The 12,494-nt window shown below is 51.5% G+C and overlaps 1 protein-coding gene across 1 annotated transcript in view; it reads right to left on the reverse strand.

The window, feature by feature from the left end:
- LOC113213774 (neuromodulin) overlaps positions 1–12,379 on the reverse strand; it is a 126,807-nt gene extending 114,428 nt beyond the window's left edge. Inside the window, exons 1-2 of the mRNA XM_052265157.1 lie at positions 11,972–12,379; positions 5,389–5,659 (exon numbers count right to left, since the gene is read on the reverse strand). Of these exons, the coding sequence (XP_052121117.1) occupies positions 5,389–5,647 (259 nt within the window). The 5' untranslated portion in view covers positions 5,648–5,659; positions 11,972–12,379. The remainder of the gene's footprint in view (positions 1–5,388; positions 5,660–11,971) is intronic.
- Between the last annotated feature and the right edge of the window lie 115 nt (positions 12,380–12,494).

A 12,494-nucleotide genomic window follows, 5' to 3' on the forward strand; every position in this document is an offset into this window, starting at 1 on the left:
GAGAGAGAGAGAGAGAGAGAGAGAGAGACTTAGGCCATTGAGACTCCGACACACGCTGCACTGCACGCGCCTTTACAGAACCCGACCGCGCTGCTAACGGTTTTCGAGGTGCGTCTCTCGTTGCGTTGGCGCGTCGGCCGCCTCTGGTCCGGGCCGCGCCGGGGCCTCGGCCGGGGCCGGGCACAACCGAAATGAATAAGTAACAAAGTGGCGCAATGCGGGGCGGTCGCGGGGCGCGCTGTCGTCACAAACAGCCTCCATGTTGCCACAGCAGCCGACACGGGGGGGTCTCCTCCCCAGCCCAGCAGCCCCACAAAGCTGATTCGGCTGCAGCAGGAGGCTTTTGCGGCCAAGCGGAATCCTCCGGGGCGCGCCGGCGGCACGTCAGATATCTGGAACCACTCGATCACAATCCTATTATCGCAGTGAGGCTCACCGCTCGCACCGGCGCCTCGCAAGAGAGAGAGAGAGAGAGAGAGAGAGAGAGAGAGAGAGAGAGAGAGAGACGCGCTGCTCACCGGCCCGCCCGTTCAGGCCTCGATAGAAAACGCCACTTCTTAATCTTTGCAGCGAGGTGTTATGGTTTTTCGACTTTTCTCAAAAGATCCGATAACTCCAATATGATGGCACCACCACTCGAATTTGAATTTGGAACCGTGGCAACAACCCGCGCGATACAACACTTCAGCTGCAGGAAAAAAAGGTCTTGTACTAGCGTCATTCGAAGACTAGGTGAATATTTTTAGAAAAATTTAAATCGTACATGTCTACGCCCCAAAAACTGAGATTTGTATACATTGAACTTGAACCTTGATTATTCGAGTATCACTTGAGTCAAATCATATGTGTACTTCAAAAATCCAGGATCAAGTACTGGGGCCAAGAACTCTTTTGAACGGTGAACATTCAAAAGAAGAGCTCTGGTTTGGAAAGGACACAAAAAAGGTGCCAATACACTGGAAAAACAAAAGGTAGAACTTAATGCCTTTCTAGGGGTGTTTAATTTTAATGCCTTTGCAAAGGCACGAAAGTGTCCAGAGGCATTAAACTATCACAACTTTGGGCTGCTTCATTGCCTTTGCAGGCATGCCAATTTTTAATGCATTTGCAGAAGGCACACCCAAAAAAGTGTGTTCTCAATTCAAGATGATCCCGAAAATTTTAAGGCAAATGTTCTTATTTTAACCCCTATTTACACTTAAATTAAGTAATCAGGGAATAAATTAATCCCAATTTGCCTTCAAATTTTGGGCATCATCTTGAATTGAGAACACATTGTTTTAGGTGCATTACCAGAAACCCTTCGAGTCCCACCTTTGTTTTTCCAGCGTAAGGCGGTACAATAGGCAGGCAAGTCGCGTCGCGTCGACAGATTAAAAAGCGCGCGAGTCTCTAAATGTGCGGCCATTACCGTGCACCGCCGCTGCATGCACGAGTTGGGTCGTTGTTATCAGCAAATAGAGCGACGCGACAGTGCATGCAACAATGGAGATGAATGGGAGTGAAAGGATCGCGAAAGTGGGTTGGGGAGGGGGGGGGGACACCAAAGCACCGGAAAAATTCGCGTCGGCGAAACGAAATGAGCCCTGCCTGAGAGTCGAGGTTCCAGATGGCCTCGACTTCTTCTTTCGACTCAAGTAGTGTTCCATCCACGGACTAGGTTGAATGGTTGATTACGAATCTTTTATTCTTGTGGTTTAGGCAGTCATGTACATACTATAAGACAAATCCAGCCCGACCCCAAACACCGTAAATACTTACTAAATCACTAATAGAATACGTATCAAACGAAATAGTGACCCGTTAAAAACATAATCGTTTTAAAAAATGCATTTATTTTCTCTCTAGGGAGGATTGAAGAGGAAATTGATACCATGCACCACACTGGAAACGCAAGTGTGTGAATGTCGCACACCTGCAGGTGTGTGAATATCCATTCGTACACTTCAGCGGGTAAACGTGTGAATTTTCTAGGAAAGATTCACACCTTTACCCATCTAAGTGTACGAATGGATATTCACACACCTGCAAGTGTGCGACATTCACACACTTGCGTTTCCAGTGCAGCTCCGCAATTTACTTTTACAACAAACACCTTGTTGTGTCGACGAAAACCAACTCGAGTTTGACTTTGATGTTGATTGTGCTTCGGTTTGCGCCCGCAGAGACGTCGTATTCCCCATATAAATCACCGTCGCTGACCCGCGGGACGGCTGGTGGGGCTCTCTGCCTTCGCCTCGTCACGCTGCGGGGAGGATAGGGGAATCGACAGCCTGACGCGACGCCGCGCCCGGGGCCCGCCGGGCGAAGCTTATTAAAGCGGGGCGATTAATCGCGAGCAAACTGCGAACCGAGCCGAGCCGTCAGCGAGACGGGACGGGGGCGCCCCCTAGCGAGCGGCGGCCCGAGCGGCTGCAGGGGGTAAAGGCACCGCGGCGGCGGCAGGGATATAGCAATTTAAATTTTTCAGAAAACTATCCTCGGAAATTTTTGTAAAAATCCCTTCATTTTTTTTTTCCTGAAAAGTTTAATCTTTTCCCAATGTTTGTGAATATATTCCAATATTTTCGATCTTTTTCTGGAAAAGGTCGAGAAAAAAATGCAAGAGAAATTGTCTACTTTAAAATTCCTAGCGGCGTCCAGAGCAGCTGCAGGGGGTGCAAGGCGCAGCGGAGACTAGGTATTTTTATTTTCAGGGAACTATCATCGGAAATTTTTTGTAAAAATCCCTAAATTTTCTCCTGGAAAGTTTGACTGTTTTTCAATGTTTGTGAACCTATTTCAATTTTTTCCAATTTTTTCTGGAAAAGTTGAAAAAGTAAATGCCAGAAAATAAATTATTTTGGACTTTAAAATCCTTGGGTGTGACCCCTACGGCCCCCTAGCGGCGTCTGGAGTGGCGTCCACAGGGGGTACAGCCGCGGGGTGGTGTGAGCGCGGGGAGTATCGCAGCTCCACCCCCTAGGCACGCAGCGGCAGGGGGTACGGGCAACGGAGCGGGCCTGTGCACACAACACACTTTGCGTGACGCGCGCGGGGGCGACGGGGGAACAAGAAAGGAAAACAAAAATCCAAACAGACACGCAAAAACAAGCAATGCCCGGCGCGCGCAAGACACGCACCCTATGCCCGACGCGTCGCGGGTTCGATTCGAGTAGCCCGCCCTTCCCTATCCGCCCTCCACTAATTGGATTGCCTTCGCAAACGCTAAGAGTCACGCGGTCGGTCGGTCGGGGCGGCAAGGGTGGCCGGGTCAAGCGGAATCGTAAAAGAAGGCGGACGGCGGCGGACGCCGAACGGTACGCCAGCCGTTTCCAAGGAAACACATCCACTTTCCGTCCAAATCAACGCCAAACCAAAGAAACAAACAAGAAAACAATGTGTTCCGTGGAGAAAATATTCGTAGGAAAAATTCTCCATGAAAATTATCGAGAAGTTCCAATTTTTGCACGAATACGAGCATATTTTCATATTTTGACACAACTTATCGCGACTTATCGACTTAGTTTAATGCTATTAGGAAAACTTTTATGCCATCATCGTCAGTTTACAAATTGACAACATTTGTAAATCCAAGTTACAAAACAAGTGTCATCAATTTACATGGATATTTTTCTTACTGTGTCGTGAACTTATAAGCAGATAAAGAAGGAATAAAGGCAGGGGAATGCATAAACAAACTAACAGCTGCATAAAGCTCTCGGATATACCGCATTACCATATCGCCGGCGGGTCTGCCGGACTAGCCGGACCGGCCCGGGTCGGACAACAGCCCCGGAGGTCAATGGTCAGTGGTCGGGGTCGGGGAGGTCGAGGGCTGGGGGATTCATCCACGGAAGTATTGAGACGATGCCGGACGATGCATTATACAGGAAATACCAAAGAAATCAAATTAATCAGAAAAGATGGAGAAAAGATGTATTCCGGTTCTCGAAGCAACTGACTATTTTTTTATTTATTTGTTTAAGTTGTGAAGGCCCTTTGATGTTGGCATCAAAACTCTTGCGGTGGAGCCTGACCCTGGCTATCGACTCATCGGAAAATTAACCGCGAAGGACAAAATCGCGTGGCCCTTGTAAAAATAGAAATAGACCGGAAATACGATATCCACTCGGACAGCAGTTGTTAGAAATGGGCGAGCGCAGAGAGAGAGAGAGGGGGTGAGGAAGGGGGTGAGGGAGGGAGGGAGTGAGGGAGGGAGGGAAAGGGAGGGGAAGGTAGAGAAAGAGGGAGGGGGGGGGAGGGAGAGAGAGAGAGCGAGAGAGAGAGCGCGAGAGAGAGAGCGAGAGAGAGAGACTCGATACCGTCACCGTCTCGTGTCCTTGGCGGGCAGTGACCTCTCAGACCCACAGTAGGCATGGCCCGTGCGCTCCCATGCTAGGAACTACTCAGACCTGCTTGCTGGACTCAGGCTTTCCAGATTCTCCACAAAATAAGGCTCGAACGACCGTCCGTTCGCGGCAAAACCACAATAAGCCAGAACCCCAGCATCCCTTTAGTCAAAGTTTAAACGTCGTTTCGTTTAGCTTGCAAAGACATAATAAGCATCGTTTCTCCTTTTACTTTATACCTTTTTTCGCTGTTGCTGTCTGACTTATACCCCAACCCCTTTCACCGAACGCCTGTCTTCTTTTTATTTCTCTCTTTCTCTATGCTTCTCTCGCTCCCTTCAAGTTTGCGTGTTGTAATGTTATTGACTAAGGCGCCCTTCCCTTGCCCCACCCCCTAGACCCGCCGGCTCCTTCTAGAGGACATACCGGCTGCCCCTCGGGGGCCCCCTACACCACCCCCTCCGACACAAGTGTCAACTACAGGGGGGGGGGGGCTAGAACACTGAGCAGGTGCCCTCTGCGACACCCCCCTGCTGCCCCACAGTGTGTCTTGCAAGGCGATAAAACCATTAAAATAATCACCAAACAGTCGAAAAACGGGGGGGGGGCGCACGCGCGCACACACGATCACCGGGGCCGTGCTTGACTATCGTCAGTTTAAGGGGCGTGGGGGTCATTTCCCAAACCTTGCTCCAGAGTTCAGATCCTGACGGGCGAAAGCGTCGTCGCCGTCCTCGTGCGCGTCGCCTTACCAACCGACAGGTACAGGGTGGTCCATAGACACCCTTTCCTTTCTTTGATTATACTGCATTGCATGCAGGCGGGCGGGCGGGCTTGCCTACCGTCGCTCGCGACCACACCACGGCACCTTATGGCCCCGTGTGAGTATGAGTCCCGCCCGCACAACTGCATACGGTACAGTACAAGAAAAATTAAGGAAGGGGCCTATGGACCAATCAAGGCGGTGAAGCATTGATGTGTGTTTTAAAGACGTTTGCACCATAAAACGAATGACTCCTGCAAAAATAAAACGCAAATTCAAGACAGCTGCACTTACCGATCGCCTCCTCGTCCTCGCCGTCGGGCACCTCCCGCACCTCCCGGGGCTTCCTCACGGGCGGCAGGTGCTTGCCGTTCTCGTCCACCTCGGTGCCGCCGGCCGACCGGGCGCGGCACTTCTCGCACGTCGACCGGGCGCTCGCCGCCGATGCGACCGCCGACCCCGCGGCGGAGGTAGTGGTGGCCGGGGCGGCGTCCTCCGCGGCCGACTCGGCAGCCACCGCGCCCACCGCGGCGGTGCTGGAGTTGCAGCCCATGGCGCGGCGCACCTGCGGACGGAGGCGGCTGGAGCTGAAGTAGGTTTTTTTTAAAGTCTAAAACTTTCACCCAAGCCTTTTAGAATTTTTCTCTTAATTAAGAATAATATTTAATATAATTAAGAATACAGAAATAACAAACATTTGTTTTTTAAACCCAGGCTCAAAAAACAATTTTAAAAATAACCCAAAAATAATTTTCTTGAAAATAAATATCGCTAGGCTGGAGAACGCGCTGCTGGAGAGCGCCGGGCGGATAGGCAAGCCGCGCGCACCAATGCATAGCGCGGCCTACCCGGCCACCGGCAGGCGCGCTGGAGAGCGAGCTCGCTGAGGGAGAACGCCGCGTGGGGGGAGCGGAGGTAAAAAGTTTATGAATGGGGTGGTTACATCATTTTACACGGAGTTTTCGTCATCAAAAACTAGTGAAAACATTTCTCTGTCAATTATACGCTGTTAAGGCCGTACATTTAACCTGCTCTTGTTTTTTCTTACGCTGTCAAAAATAGTTAGTAGGTTTACAGGAAAATTTTCCTTTACGCAAGTTGTAAAATACAAATCGGAATCGTATAAATATATGCAATACGTATCGACTTCAAATCAATTGGAGAGTGAAAAATGTGCTCTCATAAATTTACAACTGAAATCATAATTTGAGTTTACAAAAATTTCGTAAATCTACGACGATATTTTTTACAGTGTATAAAAGAATATTACTGGTTTCCCGGGTGGAGAGCAGGGAGGGGGTGTTAAAGCTGCATCGCTTTCCGGTCGGTGTAGGTCTGAAGCTTTCCCCCCGCTATGGGGTGCTTATTGTGCTTTGCCATCATTCCACGCGTATCGTGTCCGTGTTGCCGGGTGGTGGGTCCTCACCGACCCGGCCGCAGGGGCGCGGCTCACGCACGAGCCCCGACCTCCGACCCTTCACGCACCAACTTGTAAAAGGGTTGGGGGTACAATTTTTCCATTTTATCATTTTATTGCAAGTATTGCTGATTTCGTCCGTTTAGACATGGTTGGATTTGGGTGACCTAGGCAAATAAATAAATTATCATATACTTTTGTATTTGTTTACTTCGCGGGATGATTTACAACGTTTTAATATTATATCAAAGCGCGTAAATTTTCGAACATTTTCTAAACGAGTAAGTTACAATTCACACATGTTAGAGTGCTACTTTTCGTAATGGTATTGAGTATGACACATTTTGTAGAGTGAACTGTGAAAGTAGAAATGGCCGGGTGTGTTTGTGTTTGCTGGCCGACTAGGTCGCACTGCTGCCTCCAGTTTGACGGACAGAGTTTGAGTGATGCCGAGGGCGGGGCGAAGAAAGAGGTTGGGAAGAGGGAGGGGGGTTGTAGGCGAGGTGTGCTGCTTTTTGTGAACCCGGGGTGCCTTCAAATCAGAGGGAGTAGAGTGGATTAGTTTGTCGAGGCGCCATTATACAGCCCACGGTTCTCACTCCCCCATGGCTTTTGTCCGCAGCCCCCCCCCCCCCCCCCCAAGCCCCCCGGGTCAGCGAGCACTAAGTGTTATTAGCATCCCCGTTCGCCCAAATAGGCCGGCGCGTCCGTCCCGCTGGCCCCGCCCTGCCGTATCGTGCACCGGCTTCACTTCTCAACAGTTGGCTGCGGCCGGCGGGGGGCTCGGGGGGCAGGGCCGCGCGGTCAGGACCCCCCGGGGGGGTCCTAAACGGGCAAGAGGGGTTGGGCCCCTCTAGGCTGCTCCGGGCCCCGCCCAGCCCACTGACTAACCGCACGGCCCACGCGGGGGTTTCCTTCAAAGGCTATCGACCGTGCGCGCGCCCCGCCCAGTGCGTGCCGTCGCGCCACCTGCGCGCACCTACCCGCACGGCCAGCTGCGCCCAGTGCGTGAGACGGTGCCGTCGTGGACCACCTGCGCGCACCTGCACCACACCACCTGCACTCGGTGCTTGCCGGCGCACCACCTGGCGCACTGCGCACCACCACCTGCCCCCAGTGCGTGCCAGTGCCCGTGCGCTCCCAAGCACCTGCCGAGAGGCACTTTACCCCCAAAACAGACACTAAACTGTACACCGTTTAAAAAAAAGGAAATGGCGAGAAAATATCAGAAAAAAATACAAAAACAAATCAAGGAAAATTTTTTAAAAAAATTGTGGAGGGATGGATTTATAGTAGGGTAGCCCACGGACACCTGTACGACCACAGCGGCGCACAGTGCGTCTGCACCTGTCCGACCATGTCGGAGCACATCCGGCCGCCCCCGACACTTTATTGGGCCTGGACGCACATACCGGAACCGGAACACACAACACAAACACTCGGCCGGGGCACGCACGCAGGCCCTCAGCCAATCACAACAAACGAGTCGCGTGACGAGCAGCCAATGAGAGAGAGAGCGGCGCGGGGGGCGCGCCGACAGGTAGGCCACGAGGAGCCCTTCCGACCTTCCTTCCGGCCGGGCCGAGGGAGCCGGGCAAGGTCGCGGCCCTATCGACACCCCGACCCGCCGACCCGAGGGTGTGAGGGGGGTGCACCCCCACTGATGGTAATTGCTCGTCACGACGAGAAGTTCGCGTTTGTCTATCATCAAGGGGCTTGTGCCAAAAGCGCCGAGTAGAGCGACCAGAAGCGACGCGGCGACCATTTTAAAAAATCATGCTCATGTATGGCAGGAGAGGCAGTGAGAGAAATTGAAAATTAAAATTGAGAGAGAGGGCAGAAATGAGAGAGGGAAGAGAAATGAAAGGGAAAAGAAATACAGAGAGGAGAGGAGAGAAGATTAAGAAATGTCGCTCAATTTGGGTGATAACTGGAAAACCTCGCTCTTTTTGAGTGAGGATTTCTGAAGTTAATCTCTCTTGATTTGAGTGAGATTTAAGAATCATTCTCAATAAGAGCGAGGTTTCTAAATCATCACTTTAATTGGGCAAGGAGACAAACTCTCGCTCTTTTTAGGTCAGAATTCTCACTCCAGGATTTGCAGTGAGAGAGAGAGAGAGAGAGAGAGAGAGAGAGACAGAGAGACAGAGAGAGAGAGAGAGAGAGAGAGAGAGATGATAGAGGCAGGGAAGAGGCAGGGGAGAGGCACGGAAGAGACAGAGGAGAGACAGAGGAGAGACAGAGGAGAGACAGAGGAGAGACAGAGGAGAGACAGAGGAGAGACAGAGAGAGAGAGAGAGATGATAGAGGCAGGGAAGAGGCAGGGGAGAGGCACGGAAGAGACAGAGGAGAGACAGAGGAGAGACAGAGGAGAGACAGAGGAGAGACAGAGGAGAGACAGAGGAGAGACAGAGAAGCGACAGAGAAGAGGCAGAGAAGAGACAGAAGAGAGGCGGCCTAGGCTGTCGCGCTTGCGCTTGTCCCAACAGCTGATTGTGTTTGTCAATGCGCCCCCTTCCTAACCCCCCCCCCCTCCCCCAGCGGCGGGGGCGCAGTAGTTGCCTGGCACCAGACACGGTAAAGGGCGGTCAGGGCGGAGGGGCGGGGGAGCGGGCTGCCCCCAAACCCCCAAGAAAGGGCCCCGCGGCCACCCACAGAAGGAATGCCATAGCCCACCACCACCCCCGGGCCGGGCGGGGGTTGCTCAGGACTGAGTCGTGGACGGACGCATACCCTGTCTCCACAGCGCACCGATGTTGGTGAACGGCGAAACGTTGAAACCGGTTGAAACCAAGTACCTGGAATAGAGACAGTGATTTTCGCTCCATGCAATTGTTAGCTTCTACGACCACGTCTTTAAGGACAGTGAGGACCTTGTTAACAACACACAAGATCACGCCTGTTTACCCGTGTTCATCCAGCAAGCGAGGCGGCAAGGCTGAGCGACAGCCAATCGACACGTTTGGGAAACGATTACGTCAATTTACTTGACTTACGTGACGCCTGCGGCCTGCGCTCATGCACCATTAGGGAAACACAAAAAAATGGCCCATTGGTTGCTGTGAAGACCGACACTGCTGTGGACGGGTCGATTCTATAATTCCCCCCCCCCCCCCAAAAAAAAAAAAGTTTTAATCAGAGAGATCTGTGTGGCCCAGTATCATGCAGCAACACCCACCACCACCATGATGTAAGTTATCAAACAGCATTTTTACCGCTGAGGCGAATTGTATAGACCCCTCGCCGGCCAAGCCAAGGAAAATACGTCAATACTCGTTCTTCTTTACTTCATAAGTTATAAAGGAAAAGGGGATTTAAAGAGCGACAAAAAAGGATACTTTAAATGTGTATAAGGTCATATATTATAACTATCACTGAACCTCACATTGATTCTAAACTTTTGGAATGACATCGACTCTCATTCTCATACAAGATCTGAGCTGTTTCGATTTGGACAACTTGTTATACCCGATGAACACGTAGACCAAAAATCGTCCATACGGAAGAGATGGGAAACGTCGCAACGGTGGTATTATAGGAACTAAATTTTTAGTCAAGTACAGGCCCTGAAAAAAATAGGTACCTGCACATGTTGTACCGGGTGATTCAGAGCACGCGCCGTGGTGTTGCGGGATTGCACACCCTCTAGCGGCTATGGCGCCTTAAGGGCGGACAGAGTAGGCAAACCCGCCGACAGCGACACATGCTCTGAATCTCCCGGGATATAAGTTCCATAAAGTGCACCATATTTTAAAGTTAATCTCTGCTCTGGAAACCCAAGTGTGTACATGTATGCGTTATTTACTGAATACCTACATGTATGCAGCAAATACTGCTTACATGATCATGTATGCAGCAGATAGTGTGTACATGACCATGTATGCAGCAAATACTGCATACATGATCATGTATGCGGCAAATAGTGTGTACATGACCATGTATGCAGCAAATACTGCATACATGGCCATGTACACACGTAGAGCTCTATGCTAAAAGCTATGTGCCGAAGTGTGTAACTGGCCATGTATGCAGTATTTGCTGCATACATGGTCATGAACACACTATCTGCCGCATACATGATAATGTAAGCAGTATTTGCTGCATACATGTAGGTATTCAGTAAATAACGCATACATGTACACAAGGGACGTACCTTGGTCTCATAACCGTTTCGATTTTACTTTAAAAATCTTACTTTACAAAATATCGCCGTTCACCTCGAAAATATCCACCTTAATTTTCAACATCGTTAAAAATTACTAGTAATTTTGATTTACAAATTGTGTTGTAAATTTGTGACAAGCCCATTCTTGCTATCATACCAGGTGGCTGATTCACGCTGCGCACTTCTGTAGTTATGCTGTACCGCATGCACGAGTGCGGGTGGGTTGCCTACGCGCTCGGCACGTAAGGCGCCGTGGACAGGAGCGATAGGCAAGCCCGCCCGCACTCGTGCATGCGGTACAGTATACCTACAGAAGTGCGCGGCGTGAATCAGCTACCTGGTAGATCAATTCCAAGTCGATACGAAGTGCTTGTAAATTACAATCAAATTATTGTAATTTTACGACACATCATAGACAGTTTTCCCCGTAAAACCTACGACTATTATTTTTTTTGGTCAGAGTTTGTGCGCACGACGACGACTGCAACAGCAGCCGGTCCACCGGCGAGGAGGAAGACGCACCCTACGTGCATTCAAGTCCTCGCGAACCCCATTCGGGCCTAAGGACCTGTCAGTCGGGGGCAGACAACAACCAGCCAGCGATCAATCATACCCACACCGGCGGAGGGCAGACAGCGGGGGCTGTATAGCCCCCCCCCCCCCACACGCAAACCATAACGCGGATTGTTATCACCGTGAGTCGAGAAAAGGAACATCCTCCGTTACGGGTGGGTGGGTTTAAAACGGGGAGGTGTATGATAATCCTTTCGAGAGAGGAAAGAGAAATCGCAGGAAGTGCGAAAGAGAGGTCCTGAGACTGCGGAAGGGCAGGCGCTTTTATGGATGGCGAGAGGAAGAGAGACAGGTGTGACTCGATAAGAATCTGCCCCCCCCCCCCTTTCTCGCTCTCCCTCGCTATCTCTCTCTCGCTCTCTCTCGCTCTCGCTCTCTCTCTCTCGCTCTCCCTCTCTCGTTCTCTCGAGCACGCGCAAGCGAACTGAGGGGCACAGCAGCTCGGGCTCGCGCGATCACTTTCAAATACAGCAGCAGCGGTTTGTAGGAGGGGGAAGGACCGAAGGTGCATGCATATGACAGTCACGTCGTCACTCTAAAAACTTCAACGCTAGTACACAAATTCCCAACTTTTGAGCGATATAACTAAATTGAGCTACTTTGACTAAAATAGTAATCCCTTATTTAACTATCCTTTAGCTATACAAGCTCATCTTTTTTTTTTTCTCGTTGCAATGATCCGACGTTTAGGAATTAATTTAATAAGAGTGTCAAGTAGCTACCTGCAGCTCACAGGTCGCGGGTCCTCTTCTCAGGGTCGACGACGTTCACGCTGCGATGACGCGTCGTCGTCGGCGAGCAGCTCCCACCCCGAGACGGACCACCACCACTGCCATCAGCGGCGCGTCGTCGTCGTCGGTGTGCGGACGAGGACGAGTAGGGGAAGCAAGCCGCCGGCGGGCCCCCGGTATAGGTGATCGCGCGACGTGATGTGACGAAGATGAGGTGACGAAGGTGAGGTGACGACGCAAGGGATGCAAAGACGCGAGGGACCCCACGACGCGAAGGTCAGGGGTCACAGTCCGCCAGGGGGAAGAGCAGTTCCTGTCGCGTCCCGCTCGGCAGCCCGTGTGCGGCCGCCGCGCTGCGCGGCCCGCGCGGCCTCGACGGCGGCCCCGACGACGACGACGGCGGCGGAAGCCCCCCTCTCTCTCTCCGCTTGCTTAATTAAATGCGACACATACGTGAGACGAGGTAATAACTCGGGCAGGACACACGACGGCGGCGTCGCGGCCGCGCGGATAG

This window comes from Frankliniella occidentalis, unplaced genomic scaffold, assembly GCF_000697945.3.
Source record: "Frankliniella occidentalis isolate FOCC.00 unplaced genomic scaffold, Focc_3.1 Scaffold24, whole genome shotgun sequence".
In the NCBI taxonomy this organism is placed as follows: Eukaryota; Metazoa; Arthropoda; class Insecta; order Thysanoptera; family Thripidae; genus Frankliniella; species Frankliniella occidentalis.